Here is a 23,205-nt window from a genome sequence, read left to right on the forward strand (position 1 = left end):
TCGTTTCAATTTCTTCGATACAAATTTTATACAACCAACGTCGATGATTCTAACAGTTAGGAATAACTGAGAAGCACGTTTGAAAATCTTCTATCAGGATCAGAAGATCATTTGATCGTATAAGGCTATTAAATTAAACACGTGGATAAAACACAAGGTGGTCGATTGATCACGTGCAGGTGGAAGCATTGGATAACGTTCTCGAACGGATTACAGCCGAAGGGATTTCGCGAATTTCCCTGTGTTTACGAAACGTTCGATCGCCCATCCGCAAACAAGATGCAGATCGCGAGGTTGTGAACGAGCCCTGTTCCCCCTGTTAATTCCCCTCGTTCCCTTGATTGCACCAGCTCAAGAGAACCTACAGGAAGCTGTTAGCTGCGTGTTGTTATGCGCCAGACATAGTGCACACTGTGACGGAAGGCAAATATTCTGCTTCTCCCGAGACGCCAACGCATGTTTGATGCCTCTGCTTCTTCACACACAATGAGAAATCCCTGTATTTTGGGTCGATGCTGATGAGAATACATGAAAGTTGGAAAGAATTGAGCGTACGATTAAGCAGATGAACGTTGAAGTCCAGATGTGCTCAGATTTTTTTTTTTTTTTTTTTTTTGGCAGACTTTTTACAATCAATTCTCATTGAGAATTATAAATTTTCAAATTATTTTGGCGTGGTACTGTAACTTGGATTATAAGAGTTTATAGCATGTTTGATTCTAGTTGAATCTAATGCTTAAATCTGAAGGGTATTGTCTTTTTAGTCTGATTTTTAGATCTGATCCATTGTGTCAAGTAATTAGGTAACTAATGGGTTTTGCTGGTTGTTAACTCTTATATTATATCTGTTACTGAATTTGGATATTTCTTCTTTAACTGTGGGTATCTTAATATGGTGATGTATTGTTTCGTTGGTAACATACCAAGATGCATCTATTTGATTGGAATCGTTGGCGAATTTCTATGTTGAAATTACTCACTGTTCCTCATAGTTGGATCCCATAGGTCCAAACAGGTTTTAATATGGCTTTATATAGCATTATTTTACTCTGCATGTTTAAGTTAGATCATCTGCCAATGAGCCAGATTTTAACATGATTTTACTTATCATAAAATATTAAATTTTCGGTATTATTAGATGAGATGATAAATGGATTTTTAGCGATGTTCTTTGGGAAGTTGTTAAATCGTAAAATGTAAATAGTATATTTTGGTAATGATAATTTGTGAAAGTCAGCGCGTACAGTTGTTGATTAAGAATATGAAGATTGGATTGTAGGTGTTGAGGTTGGTAAACTTTATTGGGAAGTTATTAAATGATGGGTTTTCGTTTTTGTCGAAGTTAAGGTGTTTGTTTAATTCAGCAGGCGAATGTTGTCTTTTAGGTATAAGAGTGTAGTATGAAGTTATGATTGAGTTTCTGCTGAAGATATTTTTTCTTGTAAATAATGAAATAGTGAGATGTGAAAATTACAAATTATGCTTATGTATGATATGTATTCTTTTCAACAGTTTTCAAAGAAAACTGTTAAATGTTAAAATGTGAATTCTATATTTTCGCAATGGTAATTGCTGGACCTTTAATATTATTATATATCATATTACTATTACCATTGCTTTCTCTCATCCTTTAATTATTTATATCACAAATGTCTCACTTCATAATTAATTTCATGGCCACGAAGATTATCAACCGTTCAAAGTGAAGCTCGTGAGATAAATTTCAGTGCTTCGAAATGCATCCTGCAAGGGCAAAAACCGAGGATCGTTTCGTGCAACAGTTCTCTTGTTCGCAGTTTCCGTTCGATTCCAGTCGCGTCCGACTAGATTCCATCGTAACGAGGAGTCGGACGAGCCATTAGGTCGACGTCGCGACCGACGACGTCTCCGGAAATTGGTTGTTTCGATCGGAGTTCGGGTAGCGCGCGTGCGGCAACTCATCGAGCACCGGGCGTCTCGTTCCTCGGCCGTTTTTACCGGTGCACCGATCACCGGGGAATCGTTGGAACGCCGGACGACCGAGAAAACGATATCTGTCAAAGGCACGTGCGACGTGACATCGTTTCGACGACCAGGTCGCTGTTCCACGCTCGTTCGTTACAATTTCGACGCCTCTGCCGTTCTACGATTGAATCGTCAGTCGTCGAGTCCTCTTAATATTTAGGAACGTCGTTTAGTTTCATTCGACATTTCTATTATCGTTATTCTTAAAGCAGAAATTGGTTTGTGGGTTTCTTTTATTTATTTATTGACGAGAGATGTTTCGGATTTTCTTTTTAATTTAATACATTAATTTAATTTAAACAAGAACGCTTTTAAGTAAAATTTTCCCTTCAATTTTCTTTCATCCCCTGTTTGCCTCTATATAATTTAATCGCGTATCTTATTCATTTTTAACCTTATTGGAATTATATCAAACAAACATAGATATCCTTAAACAGCTTCGTTTCGGGCATTTTTTAGATTATTCAAATAATAGGCTAGTATTTTCTCTGTACTAGGATACTTAATAAAAAGATACTTTTTAACGAAATCTTTCCTTTAACATTCTTACTCTTATTGCAGTTATATCAAATAAATATAGGCATTTTCACGATCTGCGCTATGAGAATCGTCGACTCGTAAAACAAAAAAGGAAAATAGCAATTGGCTCTTTTTATAGGAATTAATCGGTTAACTGGTTTAAATTTTCGATTTTCTATAATAATATACAATATTATATACAATATACAATATATAATAATAAAATAGTTATATATATAATAATAGTATATAATTATAAAAGTAATGTACAATATTTTCTATCGTAAGAAACAACCCCCTATCCTAACGATAATAACGAATGATATTAGGTTGGCAACTAAGTGATTGCGAATTTTGTCATTACCACCTAATTGCCAACCAAATAGTTCCTGTAAGCTTCATCTTCATTTTTCTCGATATATACGGAGCTTACAATCTACGTGGACTAATCGTGGAAACAGAAATTGTGTAGCTAAACCAACATTGTTCTATTTGGATCGTTCGAATCGCATTGTGTGGTCGTTGTCGAACGATAATGAGCACGCGCCCTAGGGAATAATGCGATCTCCTCTGTTTCTATCGCGAATTTCGGTAATCCGTGGCGTTTGACGTTCAAGATATCGCGATTGGTCGGGGCCCCAGTTTACCAGCTAATTAGCGATTTCCGGAAGGACGACGCGTGCGTGTCGCAGGTGAATGCGCATTTCAATGCGTACTGTTCCAATTAACCGGTGGCCCGGCCTACGGGGTTAATTGGCCACTGATGATCGATAGATGCGTTAAAAACGCGCCATGCTTCGACTCTGTAGAAACAGCGAATGCTAGGGAGTTTTACCGTGGAATAGAAAAATTGATTCACGGTGTTGTTTAAAATCATTCGAGCGGTTTTATTTTTCATTTGTTGCTCGAATCTTGAACATTATTTCGTCGATTTTGTATTGACTTTTAATTTTATTCGCATAAATCAATTGGATATAGTTCGCGTTTATAGTTAACTTCTGTATATTTCTAAAAATTAAAACTCGCTATGGATCTGTGAAGACAGTTCACATTGTTATTCGAATACGTTTAAGTAGCTTTCTTTGATATTCGTTACTCGAATCTTGAATGTCGTATTGTTTAGTTTTTGCTGGATATTTAACGACGAACTACATTTTTCAACTATGGACGATCAACTGCAAATTTTTGGCCGATAATCTGTGTAAATTTTTACGACGTAGAAGTAGATTTTAGATGGAAGATATTTAGTATATGTACAGTATATAGTATAAGGAAGATACGATTAGCTGTGTATGTAGCAGTGAGAAAATTTTTCTTTCATTTTTTAATCTTGCTAATAGTATTTAGATCTTTATCGTCTTTATCAAAATTTTGTAAAATGTTGCACAGTGTAACGTTTACTATTATTAAAAAAAGAGAAACAGTTTTTGAATCGTAACATTTTTATAAAATAATTTTATTACAAAATAATTTCATGGAATAATGAAACTCTCATTTTTGAAAACAGCTTACCTGTACAATTAATTTTGGAGAATATCTAGATATTATTCTTCTGGTAAACGATAATATGATCTTGTCATAAATCAATCTATTTTTTATAATTTAAATATACTAGAATAATCAATACTTCTATATAATATCCTCTATTATTATAGAAAATCGAAAATTTAAATGAGTTAATCGATTAATTCCTATAAAAAGAGCTAATTGCTATTTTCTTTTTTTTTTTTTTTTTGTTTTACGAGTCGACGATTCTCATAGCGCAGATCGTTCTCGATTATATACCAATGGTTTCACGATGCTGTTTTATATGAAATTATTAACCTTCGTTTTCTCGTTGCTCTTGCTAGGGGAAAAGGAAGGAAGATGGAACTCTGTCAGGAATTAAATGATTTCTTTAATTCGTTATTTCGAGGAGCGCCTGGAACGGTTGATGAGAAAAATACTTAATTTTCTGGTCGGAATTGAAGGAATGGGAATCGCTTAGGCTATTATAAATTTGCAGTCTGATAACTAGTTTCTTTTCTGCTAGAAGATAATTCGAAAATTTATAAAATGATGCGAAAAAATAGTCAAATGAGTCACATTGTAATTGAATTAATTATTCTTCATTTATATAAATTAAACTCAGATAGAGTAACAATTTAACCAAAGAAGTTTAGCAGCTGTTAGATGTATTGGTAGGTAAATATTTAAAATTGGCGATTTAACACACAAAGTGGCGAAAAAGTGGGAAACAACATTGATCAATCCCATAAATTGATTTTATATTTATGTCATCGTCTTACAATAAACTGGCTTAAATAAATTATTTATTTCTTGACAATTGAATATTAATCGTATGCTTGCGTAATGAAATTAATAAAAAGTAAAGTTGATCCGTTTGACTTTTGAGAGGCTTCTTCATAGACGACAGGTTAAGACAATGAGAATAATTCGTACACGAAAAAGTTATACAAAGTTTATATTTTAAACTGTAAACGATTTGATAATATTTAAGACCATTATTTAAGAATCAAGTGCAAGATTTCAATTTCGAAGTTTTTGAGATATAATACGCATGATCTAGAAAGTTAAAACGCAACATTTCCAAGGACTAAAACTCCATTTCTTGAGATTTAAAATACTAAAAATTCGGATTAAATTCTAACGTTCTGAGGCTGGAGATTAAATTGAATTAAGATCCAATTTCCAGAGATTTTAAAGCTACAACATAGAGATTCCAAATCTCTTTTACAAGTCTCTTTCTCATGTTGCTACTGCAGTCCATCGATCACATCCTAGTTCTGTCCTTCTGCTATCCTCTTTACGAGAGTCTCAGATTCAACAATTTCGAACAACAGGGACGCAAACACGATAAAACAGTCTTCCTAGCAGTGAAACGCTTTTGAAGTAACTCCATTCTGGTTAACTCGATATCAGCGTCCGCTCGTGATAAGTTGAAAATGGATCTGACCGGTTAATCCAAATGTCCAAATTATCTGTTTCCAAATGTCCAAATTATGTTTCCAAATGTCCAAATTATCTGTTTCCAGATACACATTATCATTTTGCGTTAGTATCATATTGTTTTACAAGTTTAGTCAGAAGGTTGGCATGAAATAGGAAAAGTATTATGAATTCAATCATCTACATATTTTTCTTTCTTTCTTTATTATGTTTTTTCCTATACAAAACTAATTCACCAACATGGTACTTTATTAAACTTTATTAAACATTATAGTGTCGTGTTAACAAGCTTTTTATATTTCTTCTTCTTCGTATTTTATATATTTTTGCACATTGGATATACAATTTTGTATCCTTTAATTTTGCATAAATGCATCAAAATTCATATTTTCGATCGTAATATTGTGCTGGGATTTTACAGGACTGGTGTAGAATTGAAATATTAGGTTGTCCGAAATGTGTCTTTCTTTCGCAAATGTGTTTTTTACAATAGTGCACCTTCATACAGACGTGAAACCAAGTGTGTGAATTGTCGCGGTGTTTATCTCGACAGAACAAAATGGATCGTACGTAATTCGAGAAAATAATATAAAACAAAAAACGTTGTGCGTCTATTATTTCCTCATAAAACGAAAGAAACCTTTCGGACAACCTAATAGACGCTATGATAAGACAACGGTATGCAAATATTTTTCTAGCCACTATATATGAAACGAAGTCTGAAAGCTGAATTAGATTCATACGAATATTCTGTTGCAAGTGAAATCGATCGCTATTGTATGCTATACTATTGTATGTATATCTGGGATCTTATGCAAATTGAAATGGCTATTCGTATAAAACTGAGGGAGGTTTCAGTCGTCGTTCTACTGGCTGTAAAAACTGTCAGTTTTCGCCAACTTTTACAAAAACTTCATAGCACTAACAAAGAATTTTTTACCTCTGCGAAAATATTGCATTATGAGCATACAAGCTTCGCTTCCTTTTAGTTTTAATCGTAAAGGATGATCCTGTTTAATAAAATTTCTTGTTCCATTTGTAAAGTAATTTTTGCAATGCGGAAATATTAAAAATATTTCTATGTTTGTATACACGTGCACGCGACGAACGTAAATGAAGCTGTGTGGGCTGTTTCCTTTTTATCGCTAGAATTCTGTTTCTCAAGTCTAATACTACAACTTAATACTTAGCTGGAGTTCGCGTGAACGTTGATTCGACGACATGTGATTTCAATAAAAATATTCTTTGTTAAGAGCGTTTAATTTAGTTGTTAAATTGAACACGTTAAGAGTCGATGGTGCTTTGATACAATACCTGATTTAAAATTCTTTCCAATCAATTTATGTTATTGTATCGTGCTTTTCAACACTACGGTTATACAAGCAGAGAGAAAACACTCAATTAATATCTTTTTCGTCGCTGTTCTTTCTTCTAATTTAGATTCTATTGGGTTGGCAACTAAGTGATTGCACATTTTATCCTTAGGTGGTAATGACAAAATCCGCAATCACTTAGTTTCCAGCCCAATATAATTTTACACAAATCGTGGTATCAAATATCTTTTGTAATCTACGAATCTTTATTCTGTCTCCGATTTGTGTAATTTTTTTCTGATGAAATATTTATTATTTTGATACAGGTTTTGTTCCTTTATAAGACATACAAGTTCTTCAATGACATCATATTTATGCTAGTTCTAAATTGAATTAGAAATGGATTAGCGATAAACTTCAGCTACAGCAAAAAGATGTATCTTCAATATTCGACAATTATACAATATTAGTTATATTTGTAAATACCCTGGTCATTTATTTAGTTTACCACGTTATTATTGGTAGCTTCATTTAAACTACTAGTTCATATTTCAAAATAATAAACAATTCGCACGTAAATCAGTCAACTGAGAGGAATGCTTGAAAATCCACCTCTTATTTTCTAACATTACGCGTTCCTATCTCGAAACATCCATCCATTGGCAAATATTTCCAATATTTCTTGGAACACAATCACAGTCATCGCAAAACGATTCTATATTCCATTCGATCTCTGACTGGCATTTCGCATGGAAGAGGCAAGAAAACCAGCAGACATTCATCGTTATTATCGTGATTGTTGACGCGTGATAATTTACACGACATCGAAACGAAGATTTTAATTAGAAAGTGAACGAGAGCGAATAAATAATATAACGTCGTTGAACAACGAGGCTCTGGTTATCGATTGACATCGGGATTATCGATGCTCCTGTTTACGTGCCCCTTTCGTTGCTATGTCATTAAAATAGTGTCTGATAGCTGAGAGAAGGTTTAAAAAAAAAAAAGAAAAAGAAAAGAAATATAAAAGAAAATATAATTCTAAAATGTTGGGATTAAATTTCAGAAGAATGTACTATTTGTCAGAGCAAGCAAAAATATTAATAAATACGTGAATTTAAATATCATTAGTTTTGGAGTTATAACAGGTTCTTATGAGTAAAGTTTTACTTTCTTGAGAATGTTATATATATATATATATAGACTGCGATTGCATACGAGTATATGAGAAATTTTAATGCGGAAGGATGTATAAAACCCATATAATATGCAAGAATGTAAGAGTAGAATAGGTTAAGTGAAAAAGCAGCTATTTTAAATATGGAAAGATGAATGAAAGAAATTACAAATTCATTTCTAGGCTGATGGAATTAATTAACGTAATAAATAGTAATAATAATATGCAAGAATGTCCGGAAGCTCAAAAGTATTTTTAGTATTTGCCATAGTATTTAAAGAACCGGACGAATCTCTATTTTTACGTTTACGCAGATTTGAAGATAAAGAAACAGTGATTGGTTCATACGGTAACATTTATTTTTTTTTTTTTTTTATTTAGTCGATTATTTACAATCAATTCTCATACAGAATTTTAAGTAAATTTATTTGGCGTGGTACTGTAACTTGGATTATAAAAGTTTATAGTATGTTTGATTCTAGTTGAATCTAATGTTCCAATCTAAGGGGTATTTCCTTTTTAGTCTGCGGATCTGATCCGTCGTGTCAAGTAATTGGGTAACTAATTATATGGTAAAATAGCTAATTTTCTTCGACAATTTGTATTTGAATTGTCACCAATCCTTTCCTGAACTCTTTCTTCTAAATGATTACTATAATTATCGATCTTTACTGTAAACCTAGATATATTACACATAATAAATTAGAATAAAAGCTATGACAAAATGAAACATAACAAAACAAAAGTATCTTGCTATTTCAATAAAAGTAAACAACTGTACTATGGAAAACATTCGCGTACTTTTATTAATTGAAAAAGCAAACAGTCAGTGTCTGATAAACAATAGAATTGGTTTATTAGAAAGCATTGAAATCGACTATTCCGAACGCGATCCGTAGATGTACAAGATGTAAAAAGAGAGAAGGAAAGAGAACGCGTGCAAATCGACGGATCTATCTCGATTTTAATTAAAATGGATTCACGCTGCAATCAACCGTTTATTTATTAATTAACATCGTCGATGTTTCGGTGGTTGCGTGGTATACCGTCAGGGATCGATCGTGATTTCCAGGAGGCGAAAATGATTGAAAATTATGCGCGGTCGTGGTAACAAATTGAAATTGTGAAAAACGGAAACGATTAAACGGAGAAGATCGGAGAAAATCGGTGACCCGAACGTCGCTCAAAATACAACCTCGATACAGTTTTCAGCTATTTCGTCGATAAAAAATATGGATTATATTGGATGGGTTCTCAGAAAGTAAAAGTTGATGATATTTGAAATTTTTAATATTATTGTCCGGTAGTTTCAAGGTATTTTCCGATCGCATTTTGGATATTTCCACCGATATGAATCAGAATATTATTTATATATAGAAAATAAAACTCGACGATGTTTGACATTTTTTATAGCATTCTACAATTCGAATGTGCTTTCCTGTTGAAATAGCTGTAGTTCGTAAGATTGATATTAATCACATACGCACCTAGTTATATGGCAACAAGTATAGAATGTTTATGTATTCATGTAAAATTTGAAGGTGAAAAAATTCACAGTACACGTGTACCTAAAGATATTCAAAGTATTTTTGTACCATCTTTCCATGTTTTGGAGTAAATTAATATAAATCGAAACAAGAATATAAATAAATCAGAATTGTAATTTATACTATTTTCTATGCAAAAATATATTACTACGATGTCGAATATCGCACTAAACTATCGTGCAACCCCTTCTCAGACACAATATCCAATATCTTTCACGATATCCAAGAACAATATCCAATATTTCTTGAAAAGATCGCAATACAACTATGCAACCATCTCGTCTTCTCTTTATAATGCTCACGCTTATATATAAAAATTTTGGAATTGGTAGTTTATACTTCGTGTTCTGTACGAAGAAGAAAAGAAGTGGAAGGGAGAGAATGGAGAGAGGAAAGTTCGAGGATGTCGATACAAGAGTCATTCGCACGCAGACGGCGATGACTTGGGGACGGGCAAGAGTCTCGACAAAGTAATTCCCATTGTACGCTAGCAAATACACGGGGAGGGCCACTTAACATCGCCACTTTTCAGCGACCCTTTCATCGCGCATTGTATCAGAAAACCGGCGTCGGATATACTCGTACGATATCCACCCTGACGCTTCCTGTTTCCGTTGGGTTTCCTCCCTTTTTCCGAACTTCTAGGTTAGAACGCTTCAAGTAGCTTTATTCAAGCTATTTCACGCTTTACGACGCGTTACAAATCAGATTCTGCTTTTTAAAAAATTCCGACTGCCAGGAAGTTTTATGGATTTATTTGGTTCGTTCTTTTTCTAATCACGTGTATCTCGTTTTTTACGTAGCTCTATCTATTTCCATGTAATTTACGATTTTACGAAGTTTACAGAATAATTTCATACGACAAATTTTTCTATATTTCTAATTCGATAAGTATAAAATAACTTCTTTTTTTTTTGTATTCTGATATATTTCCATAGCGCGATATAATGACGTGTAAGTTATTCTATTTCTCGCTACGATTCGTTGGTTCGAGTTGAGTCTGAAGCAGAGCAAGGGTAGATGCAAAATTTTGTAACAAATTGCTCGTTGATTATGGAAATTGCTTTCCTAGCCGGCCACCACTACGCTTTCGCACGAGTTTATGTTGATAGAAGACGGAGAATCAATATTTTGCCACGCGTTGCTTCAATCTCTGAGAAATCTCGATTTTAAGGTAAACTAACAAACATTCTGACTAGACGATGAGGAACGTGGAAGTATTTTCTGAAGTTTTCTTGTGGTCAGTGAGTGAAACGGTAAAAAGATGTTTCTCATAAATGACTTGTACATTAAGGAAAATTTGCATGCCAGATAAATTAAGATTTTAACTTTTATTAGTAATTTTTCTTGTAATTATAATTAATCTAAATTTAAAAAAATAGAAACGATACGATATAAAATAAAAAGATCATTCTGTCAAATATAGATTTATAAAATGTACCAATAATTTCTTCACGCGGATATATGCAAAAATTTATCACAATCCGTTCTTTTTTTTTTCATAATTACAAACCATAAATTTTCTCGTACGCATCTTTTATTATTTTATTACTCTTCGGACCCTTAACTACGTATCAGTATTCCAACTAAAAAAATATTAAAAATTTCTTTATTTCCTTATTGCTTCGTTCCTTTCTTGTCATATATTTGTTTGCATGAATAATTTTATGACTCACTCTAACGTTAATAATATAATTTTCAAACTGGGATAGCACCTTTTCAACTGTTAATTTCCTCTAAGAACAATTTGATCCATCGGAAGCGGAATTTTAAAAGGAAATGGAATTAATATAGATATCCAAGTTTGAAGTGAATTTGTCTTGTCGACAATTTGATCAAAGATGCACGTGCTTGCCCAGGAATGTTGCAACAGAATTATGTACAATATATGGTTAGAAGTTGAAATACACAGTCGTGTCGGATTCACATATCATTTCCTGTCACGTTTATCTGGTTGAGAGTGTATTCTCGAGTTGACAAATTAACAGAAGCAGGATCACGGCGCGAAGTTATTCGATGATTCGACGAGTTAAGCAAAGTTTCGTCTCGCTTGAGACGCTTCGTTTTCCTGTTCAGAGTTACGAACGTATTTGACTGTCACGTTAAATGTCAAGACACGTAATTCGTACCTTGGTATTCTCTCCCGATATCTCGTGAAAATTTGAAATAGATGCTTTTACGGTTAAGTGTAAAGTATTTTACCAGTTACGTGTATAGGCGTTGCTATTCGAGGAAATTTCAAGGTATTGAAAGTTTTCGAAATGGAAAATTGTAAGTCTAAATTTCAGAAGATGCAAGTCTTTAGATTTCTTAATTCTCGATATTTCAAATCTTCCAAATCTTCACATTTTTAAATTTCCGAATTTCCAAAATTGCTAGTACTCGAAGTTCTATTACTTTCAAATTTTCGCAATTCTAAATGTCAACTCTTCAAATCCCGAAAATATCAATTTTCGTCGCAGATATCAAATTCGACGTATGTTAAATTTATTTCTATTTTCCCGACTCTGATAGAAAAAATTCTTCTTTAGGCAAACCTTCTTTCGCTTTGATCTTTCACCGATTATGTGTGTCTCGAAATTTTAATTTCTTGTCGTAATAGTCTTCGTCCTATGTAGCTCATCAGCTTCGATAGCTGAATCAATTTGGTCGGTTAGGAAGTTGCAAAGACTCGCAAAACTCGGAACGTCACGTCGTGCGAGCAATTGGGACGTGATTCTCGCCGATAAGCGTATTATCGAATTAATTCGACGCGGTCAACTTTCTTGTCGATGATTTTGTTTTCTAATTTCTTCCAGTTTCGAAACAAAGCACGTGTCTCTGTGAAATTAGCCGCGATAATTTCCTGAATAATTGACCAAAGCTCCAATCCTTTCTCCGATTCTTTTTATTACAACGAATTAAATTGACTCTTGATCTTGCTATTTAATTATCGAATTTTCATTAAAAGGAAGAAACGTAAAAAGAAAGAGCGTAATAAGGCAAAGTGAAAATAAATTATAGAGGATTCTATATCATATTTCCATGCTGCTCACCTTCTTCCCAATTTTACTTTTCCAATTTAATTTAACAAAATGTATCTACCGATTGGTCACTGACAATTTTATAAATAAATATTCACAGTGTTGATTGATTAAAGTTAAGAATCATAAAAGTTCAGTGCACTATTCCAATAGGACAGTATAGGTATTTGACAGACAATAATGCGTTTTTTAAACTTAAAGTATCTTTAATATTCATAACCTTTTACAATTACCAGCTCTAGCCATGCTAATATTACATGCATATTAGAGAATCATCAAAGGCTTATAAAAAGCGAATAGCATAGGCACACGATTATATTAAATATATACATGTCCAACGAAAGTGATATGTAAGCCTAAAAACATATTTTGAAGAAGCGGTCATTCTGACCAACATCGCAGTAACTTGGATAGATACTCAGCATATTTGCAGTTCATTGACTGCGTGTGCCAAATAAGTCGATAGGTTCCCATTGCGTTTAACGCACACTTTCTATGGCTATCACGATTTTTCGTCGCTTATACCTTTGTACATTTAGCACATTTTCATTTAACGGGTATATGAAACATCGTTGTACGTTTATTATAATCATCGCAGTTATAAATTCAGAGAGAAATGGAATAAAAATCTGTTTCGTTATGGTTCTATGTGAATGGAGCCAGTTGTTATCGTATCAGTCTGTTTGCACTGTCTGGACTGCTCCCAGTTACCAAATTGTTCTAATGCAAGTCGTTAGCATGAGATGTATCAAATCATGGAAAAGTTTGTATCATAGATATTCACACTCAGTATGCGACAGTTGGTATGCAAAACATTGTTGTGATTTATTTCTCACGGGTGAACTTGAATCGTTGTTTACGTGTTTTTTAATCGTCTCCTCCAAGAGTTTTGTTTATTAACGAACAAGAAAACTGTTAGTTTCAGCAATATCTCGAAGAACAACTCGAGAGAGGTCACCGTGAACAGACTGCTCGTGGAAGTCGATTAATGACGTTGCTGGCACTACGTAGGGTATATTGCTTTCTTTGCTCATAGCACAACAAACATTCTTTCTTATCTTTCAGTGATGTGAAATTATTTGTATATAAGTTTGGTGTTTTCACTCGAATCACTTCGCTACGTGCAAAACGATACTTGATAAACAAGAACATTTGCACCTTCTGTGCGAATGATTTTATAAATTGATCCTCCTCTCCAAGTTTTTATTATGAAATACTGAATAAAATTGTGAATGTTTCCTGAAGCAACAAATCACATTACGCGCATAGAGTATCGTATTAGATGTTTGGAAATTCCGACTGCGCGTATAATGTGTACGGTCGCACGAAAGAGCGACTTCTTTTCATTAGTTTATTAATTAGAAAACTTGGAAATATATCGCTATATATTTATTTATTTCGTTCTTTTGTGCAAATGCTTGTATAGTTGAAGGAGCGACATAAACGGTATTTCTGCTGCTGCTATTAACGGAATGGAGACGATGAAACTAACCAGAACTATCATAGAAAACATAGCGTTCTGAAAAATAAAGAAAACGTTATTACGTCGTACTAACATTAGATTGAAATTGTTCGAATGATATTAGTGTATGTACTTACAAACATGATCTCATCAGCGAGTAAAGGATAATTACGTAGGGAATATATCGACGTTATTAGAACAGGATGTATAAGATAAATAGTATACGATAATTTACTCAAACGAGCGAAGATATTTAGTGATAAGATCTTGTACACGATACCTGAAAACATAAAAGATATATTTGCATATAATTTATAGAACGTTGAAATTGTATTATGTTATAAAGAGCATTTTCACAACACGGACAATGACATTATTGCATTAGATGGCTGACTTAAAATAACTCGATTTACCGCCATGATTCGTAGTGCATGCAACTACCAGCCAGGCAATATTTAATGCCCAGCCTATTCTACTGAGGGCCACATAAAGAATGGATAGACTTAAGGATATGTTCTTGTCCACTAAAAATTCTTTACGACATCTTGAAAGTTCTATTTACCTCTTAGACCCCAAAGTATCTGGTTATCAACAGCATTTCGAAATTCATCAATCTCCGCCCGACATCTGCTGGAATTTAGAATATCGATGTTTTCCAAAACCGCGTACACTGGAAGTTCCTGCCTCATGGTCACTGGGACTAGCGTGGTTGCTTGAATCGACACGTAAATCGTTGCTAATGATAAAAGGGAAAACCATATCCACGATGAAATTTTTCCGTATTCCATGCTTTGGAATAAGATTTATACTCGGATTATTGAAATTCTCTATTGAAAAAAATGGTCAAGCATACAAATGACCATTATTTTCTCTTATGCGATGAATTACGTTGCTGCACTCTTGGTACTATGGTTCATCGAGAGTATGGCATTATTTCCTATGGTTTTGATTCTTATTGGAACTTGTTTATCTCCTAATTAATGCGGATAATTGGCGTTCCAAATTTACTGTATTACAAATACAGTCATCCACGATATTCATTTCCTTTTACCCCATAGCATTTGATATCTTATGGACGGTTGACGCAATGCCGCGTAAAATTGAACATTTCTGCCTGTTATGAATGACACCATATTTCGTCAAATAATACACGACGTTTAAAACTCATATGTGTGGAAAAATACGATGTAAAATAAAGGTCAAATTCTGCGTTTTATGTAGTATCCGGATAACAAAATATTATGCTAGAACGACGCTTTGAGGTCGCTGACCGAAATTGAGGATCGCTTTTTATGGAAATAAGCTGCGAAGAGTTTCGGTTAGATACCTGTTGATATACTGTATAGCTTTGTGTTATGTGCTAATGTCCTTCGTACTTTATTGTACACCAAATTTTATACGCCGAGTTAGAATTTCTTCTTACGTTTATTTTATATCCTATATTTATATTTTTATCCATTTATATCGATACATTTGTACAACTTTTTATAATTGAATCCACAAAATTCTGATTAACGTTATGAGACCATTGAACACTTATTCTATCGCTTAAGAAATTAACAGTCTTCTGCAATGATCAGCTACCTGCAATTTTTCCTTTTTTTTTTTTTTTTCACTTCTTATTCCGATAGCAATCTACTTCTCACATCAAACACGTAGGTTTTTTATACCATTCATTTAAACTAAGTCTCATAATTATTTATATTCGCAAAACAGTTATTTTGGGTAATTAAACCATTAACGATTGAAACATGTATGATAACCTTCTCCTATAAATAATTCAATCTTTGTTGCTATGTCACGAACAATTATTCACAATTATTCACCATTGATATGAAATCGCATTAATCGAGGTTGAAGGTTCACTGGACGAAGAATTACGCATCTGAGATAGTCGTGACGTAATCGCGTTCAGAATAATTCTCACGTTTCCTCAAAACTTGTTTTTATTTTTATGTTGTTGCGATGAATCGAATATAAGGCAATAAAAAAATTTATCTCTGTGTTGTATGATTAAGGTCTATTTTCCGGATCGCTTTTGTTGCACATACTCGGTGTTGTAAAATTGTTTGCCTGATCGTATGTGGCTTTATTTAATAATCTGTTTATTTTTTTTTTAGACGTTCTACTATGCTTTTCTTGTGGCGAGACTAATTTATTTTATTGATATCATATTTAGGTGAAAGTGAGATTTCAGCGGAGATGCTTCTGTCTACATGGGTTATGTTTCAATAGTGAACTGATCAGCATAGTGTAAATTATTTAAGGCTTTCTATTTTATGCGTTCAGGTAATATCGCGTTCAGTATTGCTAATTCTATTGCACTGAGAGATTCGTTGCTTATATTGCTGATATTATATTATAGCTCGCTACACATTTAACGTTTGAGAATGTTAAGTTTGAACATTTTTATTGGTCCGGTTATTTTATCTCTGGCATCAGCGGATTTGGATGATCTCCAAAGATTATAGCGATTATTTAAGTCCCCGGCCAACAGCAGCGGTTTTGCGATTTGTTCACTGAGTTTCTCTAGTTCTTCAAGTTGTAAGCTGTAGCTTATTGTATATATGTTTACATTACAAATATGGATTTTCTTTGCAACCGTAGTTTGCAATTTGCTACACTTGCACAAATTGCTACGCTTTTGACCTATTGACACACTTTTTATACGTGTCTGGAATTTGTAATTTTTCGTCATAGCCTTCACACTAGCTTGGTGAATCAATTGGTCGGCTAGGAAGCTCGAAAAGCGCAGAAAACTCGAGACGTCACGTCGTTCGAGGAATTGGGACGTGATGCGCGATGATCGGCGTATTATCGAATTAATTCAACCTCGCCAACTTTCCTGTCGATCGCTCTGTTCCCCCAATTTCTTCCAGTTTCTAAACGAGGGCGTGCTTCTATGGAATTAGCTGCGCTAATTTCCTGGAAATTTCACCAAGGTACCAATCCTTTCTTTTCCTCTCTTCATTCCATCGAATTAAATTGATTCTTGATCTTATTAATTATCGAATTTTCGTTAAATGGATAAAAGGTAGAAAGGATAGGTCGTAGTAAAGCAAAGAGAAAATAAATGATAGAAGATTCTGTATCATATCTACATACTGTTCATCTTCTTTCCAATTTTACTTTTTCCATTTAATTTAATAAAATGAAGATGGGTTCCCGTTGGGGGCAGCCATTCACATGTTATTTAGCAATTAAGTTAGAAAAATTTACCAAATGTCCAACTGAACAAATTGTAAAGTACAAATTAAATAATAATAAAAAAAAAAATATATATATATATATATATGTTCCGTTTTACTTCACGTTGAGGTTGAAGTCACACGAGCATCGAGATGACCGAACGTTACGAAGAACATTGGAATGCTCGTGTGACCACAGCTTAAAGTGTACTGTTTTATTCCACGTAAGATTAAACATTAAACATTTAGCAGCGTGAGGTCAAGAATCACCTTGCCGCTATAAATCTTCTAAATGCAAATAATCCGATGTAATGAAAGTATGGTCAAAACATCAATACAATATAGAAACTTCGACACTAAAAATTTTGCCAACTCTGTCAATCAAAAACTGATATGTGATTTTCTTTGGTACTATGCTATTCTTTCCCTGCAGCGAGGCAAATTTATTTTATCGATGTTCTATTTAGGTAAAAATGAGATTCAGGGATAAATGTTTCCGTCCACATAGATTATGTTTTAATGGGCAAATGATCAATATAGTGGAAATTATTTAAAGCTCTCCATTTCGTATGTTTAACTAATTTTCTATTGAATAATGTTATGTCTATTGCACTAAGAGATTAATTTCTTATATTGTAGTGGGTGAATGATTTAATGTTTATGAGTATTAAGTTAGGAATTTTATTTATGGTTAGCAGCTTCTAGATTGTTTTATCGCTATTTTATTACATTATTATTTATCAGATATGTGAAACGTTCCACATGGATCGTTGTGTTCGTTATAATCATCGCCGTCATAAATACAGCAAAAACGAAAGAGTTCAGGCAGAAGTGGACCGTACAACTGTCTCGTTATAGTCCTACGCTAATAGCCTGTTATCATTGTATCAAAATACTTTACACCAGGTTGCTTCCAATTACCAGATTGTTCAAATACCAATCGCTAACATGAGATGTGTCAAACCGTGGAAAATCGTGTGTATCGTAGATGGAATTCCAGTATACGACAGTTGGAAAGCAAAATATTGTAATGATCTATTTCTTACGGGTGAACTTGAATCATTGTTTACTCGTTCTTTTAATCGTGTTTTCTAAGAATTCTGTTTTTCAGCGAACAAGAGAACTGCTAGTATTAGAGACAGTTCGAAACACTCACACATCCCTCGGTTTACTCATAGCACGGTAAAGAGTCTTTCCCATATTCCAGTGATGTGTAATTATATGTACGCGAGTTTCCATTTTTTTTCCGAGCCAACCTTCTACGTAGAAAATGAAGAACTATGTTTACAACTATTCCGCAAATAATTCTACATCAAAATTGATTCATCTTTCTAGATATTATGAGATATTTAATATAATTACGAATGTTTCCTGAAACATTGAATGCCATTCCTCAACAGAGAATATCGTAACAGAATGAAATATTTGAAAATTTCGAATACGACGTGTATGTGCGCCCGCACACAAAGTAGTTACTTCTGTTCATTGATTTATTAATCGAAAGACTAGTATTCTACAAAATAGAATAAGAATGAATAATCTATTCTGAGGAAGTAAGTATACGTACATTTACATATTCCTAAGGCTATAAATAGTATTGAACATTTTGCGTGCTTACGTGAGTTGGTAATTAAGAATGTATGCCATGTAAATGAGTGACCTTATCGATGAAACTATCGTAACGACGCCACGGCGAAATTGTAATCCCTGAAATAATCGATTTTGTAGATCGGGTAAAACTAGACACTAAAAGATTAACAAAAGAAATTACAAACTCACGTGATCGATAAAGTGATTGTAGGAGAAAACTGCCAAATACGAAGAACTGCATTTCATTGTATCATAAAAAATCGTAAATTTCACGGGTTATTTTAATTAGATAAATTCTTAATTTCATGTATAAACTGGCTACATACTGATTGTAATTCGCATTGCAACTTGAATCGTTAGAGATATACATTCGAGATACAAATTCTAAAATATCCATTTGCTTACTTCGTATTCTACTTCTACATGATAGTGCACAGTGCTATTGTGCCACGCATGTGCAATAAAAAAAACGAAACTCAAAAGGTGAATATTCTTCATTCGGGTTCCGGATATCGAATCGTTCTTTCGTACTTTCTCCCATAAAAGTAGCGTGCGATTTTCAGAGAGAAGCTTGCAATCTTGTCGATCTCCTAACCAATGATCGTTCCCGATAACAAATCCTCCGGATGGTACGCCACTGGTATCCAACGCTTAAAAAACACATGATATTTAATTGGAAACAGCTCGTGATGCAATTAGCGATAAGGATTTGAAGCGGTGGGAAAATTAAGAGCGCCGTGTGAAGTCAACAGCGTCAGCTGATCGGGTAAACTATGACAACGACGATCGTAACTCTTACACGCGCCGTACGAAGGAACTAGTTTCTTGTGCAACGTACGAAGAAAGTCTCAAGGTCGAGGTTTATACTCGGGACTAGGTAAAGTCTTGACCGATTTGTTACTTTACCGACTTTTGCCGTCACGTAATTCACGCGTAAAAAGTAAAAATCTTTTCCTGAAACGATGTACTTCTTCGACGAAAGGGCTTTTATCCTGTAACGAACGACCGTTTTTTAGATTTGCATTCGCCTAACTAGATACTGAAAAGAACATAAAAAATTACTCGTAGATGCGTTTTATTTGACAATCGTATTGTTCACTAATTGAAAAGTATGCTTCTAAGATCGTTCAAATTTTACGTCATTCTCTCCATTTTTGACAAATATCCGAGCGTGATTGAAATTTCGTCCACTCGATACTTTGTCCCATCGTTTAATTTTTTCCTCTCTTATTTTACACCGTCTTAATTAAAGTGGCGAGTCGCGGGATTTTCACGATCAAATTCTTTTTTATTGTTTTTCTTTTGTTATTAATAATATCATATTCTGTTCGTTGTGGAGATAATAGGTCTCATGGGAACTGGGTCGTAGCAACTCAGCCGTTCCCTTCGAGTGAATTGTTAAAGTTTTAATTATTCTGAAATTGAATATAATTTATACATTGTGTTTTTACGTGTACGTTCACATTTAATAAAAAAGTACCGTGTTATTTACGAAACAACATAAAATCAGGATTTCAGGATTAGCTCGTAAAATATATCAGAATATAGGAATAATGGAAGATCTTTAGGAATATATATAATGGAAGAGATGTAGAAGACAATGCATTTTGCGTGGCTATATTAAAAATTCGATGATCAAGAATTAGTACCGTGACACTTGAAATGCGAGTTTGTTTTGAAATATGTTGAGGTTTATCTTGGAATAGAATAAAGTGGAAGGCGTGAATGTATGTATAATAGAAATATATTTGAGTAAGTATAAGTAGAGGTATAAGTACAGTGTATGCTAGACCAGATTCGCACGCTACCAGTGTTACTTTATAATAAAGTTTCGAAGCCATGGGCCTATGAGTATTTATATAATTACGAAAACTGGTCCGTCAATAGCCCGCTACATCATCCGTGCATGACATATTCTTAAAAAAGGCTATGAGGTTGAGAGACCCTTCAAATTGATTTAGAGCTAAACAATACTCAATGGCGTCGAGGATTAAGAAAACTAAATTCTAGAGAAGATGTAGAGTTTTCCTAGAAATGAGAATCACTTCAACAAAATATACAGAAAGAGAAACGGGAAAAAGGGGGAAAGAAAGGAAGAAAGATATGTAATATACTATACGATACAGGGTAATGCTGGACATCTACGTTAAACAAGAGACGCTATTTTCCCAATTGTGGTTCCAGAGAACATCATAATAAGCTGAAATGTTTCAACATTTCGAGAGAGAGAGAGAGAGAGAGAGAGAGAGAGAGAGAGAGAGAGAGAGAGAGAAAGTGCATATATTGAGAGAGTAATTTCATTAGTTTATCAATTAAGGAGCTCAGTATATGTTTATTTCATTCTTGGCGGATTATTGTACAATCGGACGAGTGATATAAACGGCATTTCTGTTGTTGCAGATAGGATAACAGCAGCAGAGAAACTGCAAATAGTCATTGCAATGGCAATATAGCTCTGAAAAAACATAATATGTTATTATTACATAGGATTCATATTATTTTGAAATTGTTCGAATGAAACTACCTTATCATACTTACAAAATTGGTGAAATACATGAAGAAAGAATAATTATCTAACGAATATAACGAAAGAGCAATAATACAATTTATGAGATAAGCACCATACGTTAATTTACCCAAAATAACGAAAATATCTAGCGATAAGATTTTGTTCACGATACCTGCAAACGTAAAATATATACTTGGGTGTAGTTTACAAAACGTTAAATACTTCGCATTACACAAAGAGTATTTTTACAATAAGAAGAATGACATTAACGCATTACTGAATAACATGAAAAATATATATTTACCGCCATTATTCGTAGTGCATGCAACTACGAGCCAGGCAATGCCTAATGCCCAGCCTGTTCTACTGAGGGCCATATAAAGAACGGAGAGACCTAAGGATATGTTTCTGTTCGTGACTCCGAAGAGAATCGAAAAATTACATAAAATTGCAAAGGTCCAACCAACGAATAAGCTTTTCTGAAACGTAAATTTAATCACATAATTGAAAGACGCAGAGGAATATAGGTGTAACGAACAAGCAGTATGTATTACTTTTGATAACTGTAATTTGTAATTGCATTTCGTAAGAAGCTGACATGTGGCCATTCCTATTAGATATGGCGGTATTCTACACCACGGTCGTATATAAAAGTATGACAGCGTCTTATATTGTTCGTCCAACCTAGGAAAGTAAATATAAGTATATTTACAAATTCCCTATGTTATAAGGAGTGCTAAACATCTTGTATGCTTACGTATGATGGTAATTAAGAGTGTACCCCGTGTAAACTACTGATCCTATCGATGAAACTAGCGTAACAACGCCTATACCCACGGCAATGTTGTAATGCCTGAAACAGTCGATTTTAGAGCTCGGGTAAAACTGGGTACTAAGGGATTAAAAAACGAAATTACAAACTCACGTCATCGATAAAGTTAGGAGAAAACTGCCAAATACGAAGAACTGCATATCATTGGGCAAGTACCAACTCCATGTGAGACACTGCAAACAGTATTTGTCTCTGAAACGATTCTTTTGTAGTATCGCGAACGATGTTCGCAATAAATTATCTGAGAAAGTATACGTACTAGCTCATCCCATCTATAGAAGTTGTTGATGTAAAGTATATTAGTCCACCAATATTTGGAACACTTAGCATTTGGATGCTCAACGGGAAGAAGTGCTGAGACATTATCATGCCAAGTGAAAGTCAATATCGCTATCAATATAACGACGAAATATGCAGGTGTAAGCCTTCGAAATTAATGTATTTATTTATATCATCATCGAAATCTCATCGATGGATCTAATTAATCATTGGTACTATACTATACCTAACATATCGTTTGACAATCTTTTGAAAAAATTTGTTCATCCTTTTTGTTATAGGCGGGATTCCCTGATATTTTTGTCGTTCCTTCAGAAATGTATATGACAACAGAAAACCACTCATAAAGAAAAATGCATCCACCGAAAATGTGAAGTTGCTTATGAGTTGTATGAGTAAATCTTCAGCCAGTATATATATAAGCCATTTGTTACCTGTATACATGAGTGACTCCATTAAAAAAAATACATGATAGATCAGAAATCGGATCGGAGTAGTAAAATTGAAACATCATTAAAATTCATTTCTTACTCAGAACATGAAATGAGTAGATCAATACGTGCCCCACAATAATCCATACTATTGTCAACGTTTTCAAGCCGTAGAATACTCGCAGATTATCATTACTCTTTTCCGGTTTAAATATTTCCTGTACATTGGTGAAAAATGAAAAACACAGAAGATATTGGCTGATACGATTCTGCTGTTCCGACTCGGGGGGTGCCAGTTTCTCGTTGTTGGCTTCACATTTTTCATCTATTCCGTCGTTCAATGCTATTGGAAGTTAGTCGTACGTTACATACATTCCCATGA

The 23,205-nt window shown here is 33.9% G+C and overlaps 2 protein-coding genes across 4 annotated transcripts in view; one reads left to right on the forward strand and one right to left on the reverse strand.

Moving 5' to 3' along the window:
- LOC139985554 (monocarboxylate transporter 10) overlaps window positions 1–23,205 on the forward strand; it is a 299,453-nt gene that overhangs the window by 62,736 nt on the left and 213,512 nt on the right. The gene's annotated exons all lie outside the window — the stretch shown is intronic.
- LOC139985544 (uncharacterized) overlaps window positions 21,096–23,205 on the reverse strand; it is a 68,287-nt gene continuing 66,177 nt past the window's right edge. The window contains exons 16-24 of the mRNA XM_072000045.1: window positions 22,924–23,166; window positions 22,619–22,826; window positions 22,373–22,538; window positions 22,207–22,286; window positions 22,039–22,134; window positions 21,836–21,965; window positions 21,586–21,760; window positions 21,311–21,453; window positions 21,096–21,227 (exon numbers count right to left, since the gene is read on the reverse strand). Of these exons, the coding sequence (XP_071856146.1) occupies window positions 21,105–21,227; window positions 21,311–21,453; window positions 21,586–21,760; window positions 21,836–21,965; window positions 22,039–22,134; window positions 22,207–22,286; window positions 22,373–22,538; window positions 22,619–22,826; window positions 22,924–23,166 (1,364 nt within the window). The 3' untranslated portion in view covers window positions 21,096–21,104. The remainder of the gene's footprint in view (window positions 21,228–21,310; window positions 21,454–21,585; window positions 21,761–21,835; window positions 21,966–22,038; window positions 22,135–22,206; window positions 22,287–22,372; window positions 22,539–22,618; window positions 22,827–22,923; window positions 23,167–23,205) is intronic.

Source organism: Bombus fervidus, chromosome 3 (assembly GCF_041682495.2).
Source record: "Bombus fervidus isolate BK054 chromosome 3, iyBomFerv1, whole genome shotgun sequence".
Lineage (NCBI taxonomy): Eukaryota > Metazoa > Arthropoda > Insecta > Hymenoptera > Apidae > Bombus > Bombus fervidus.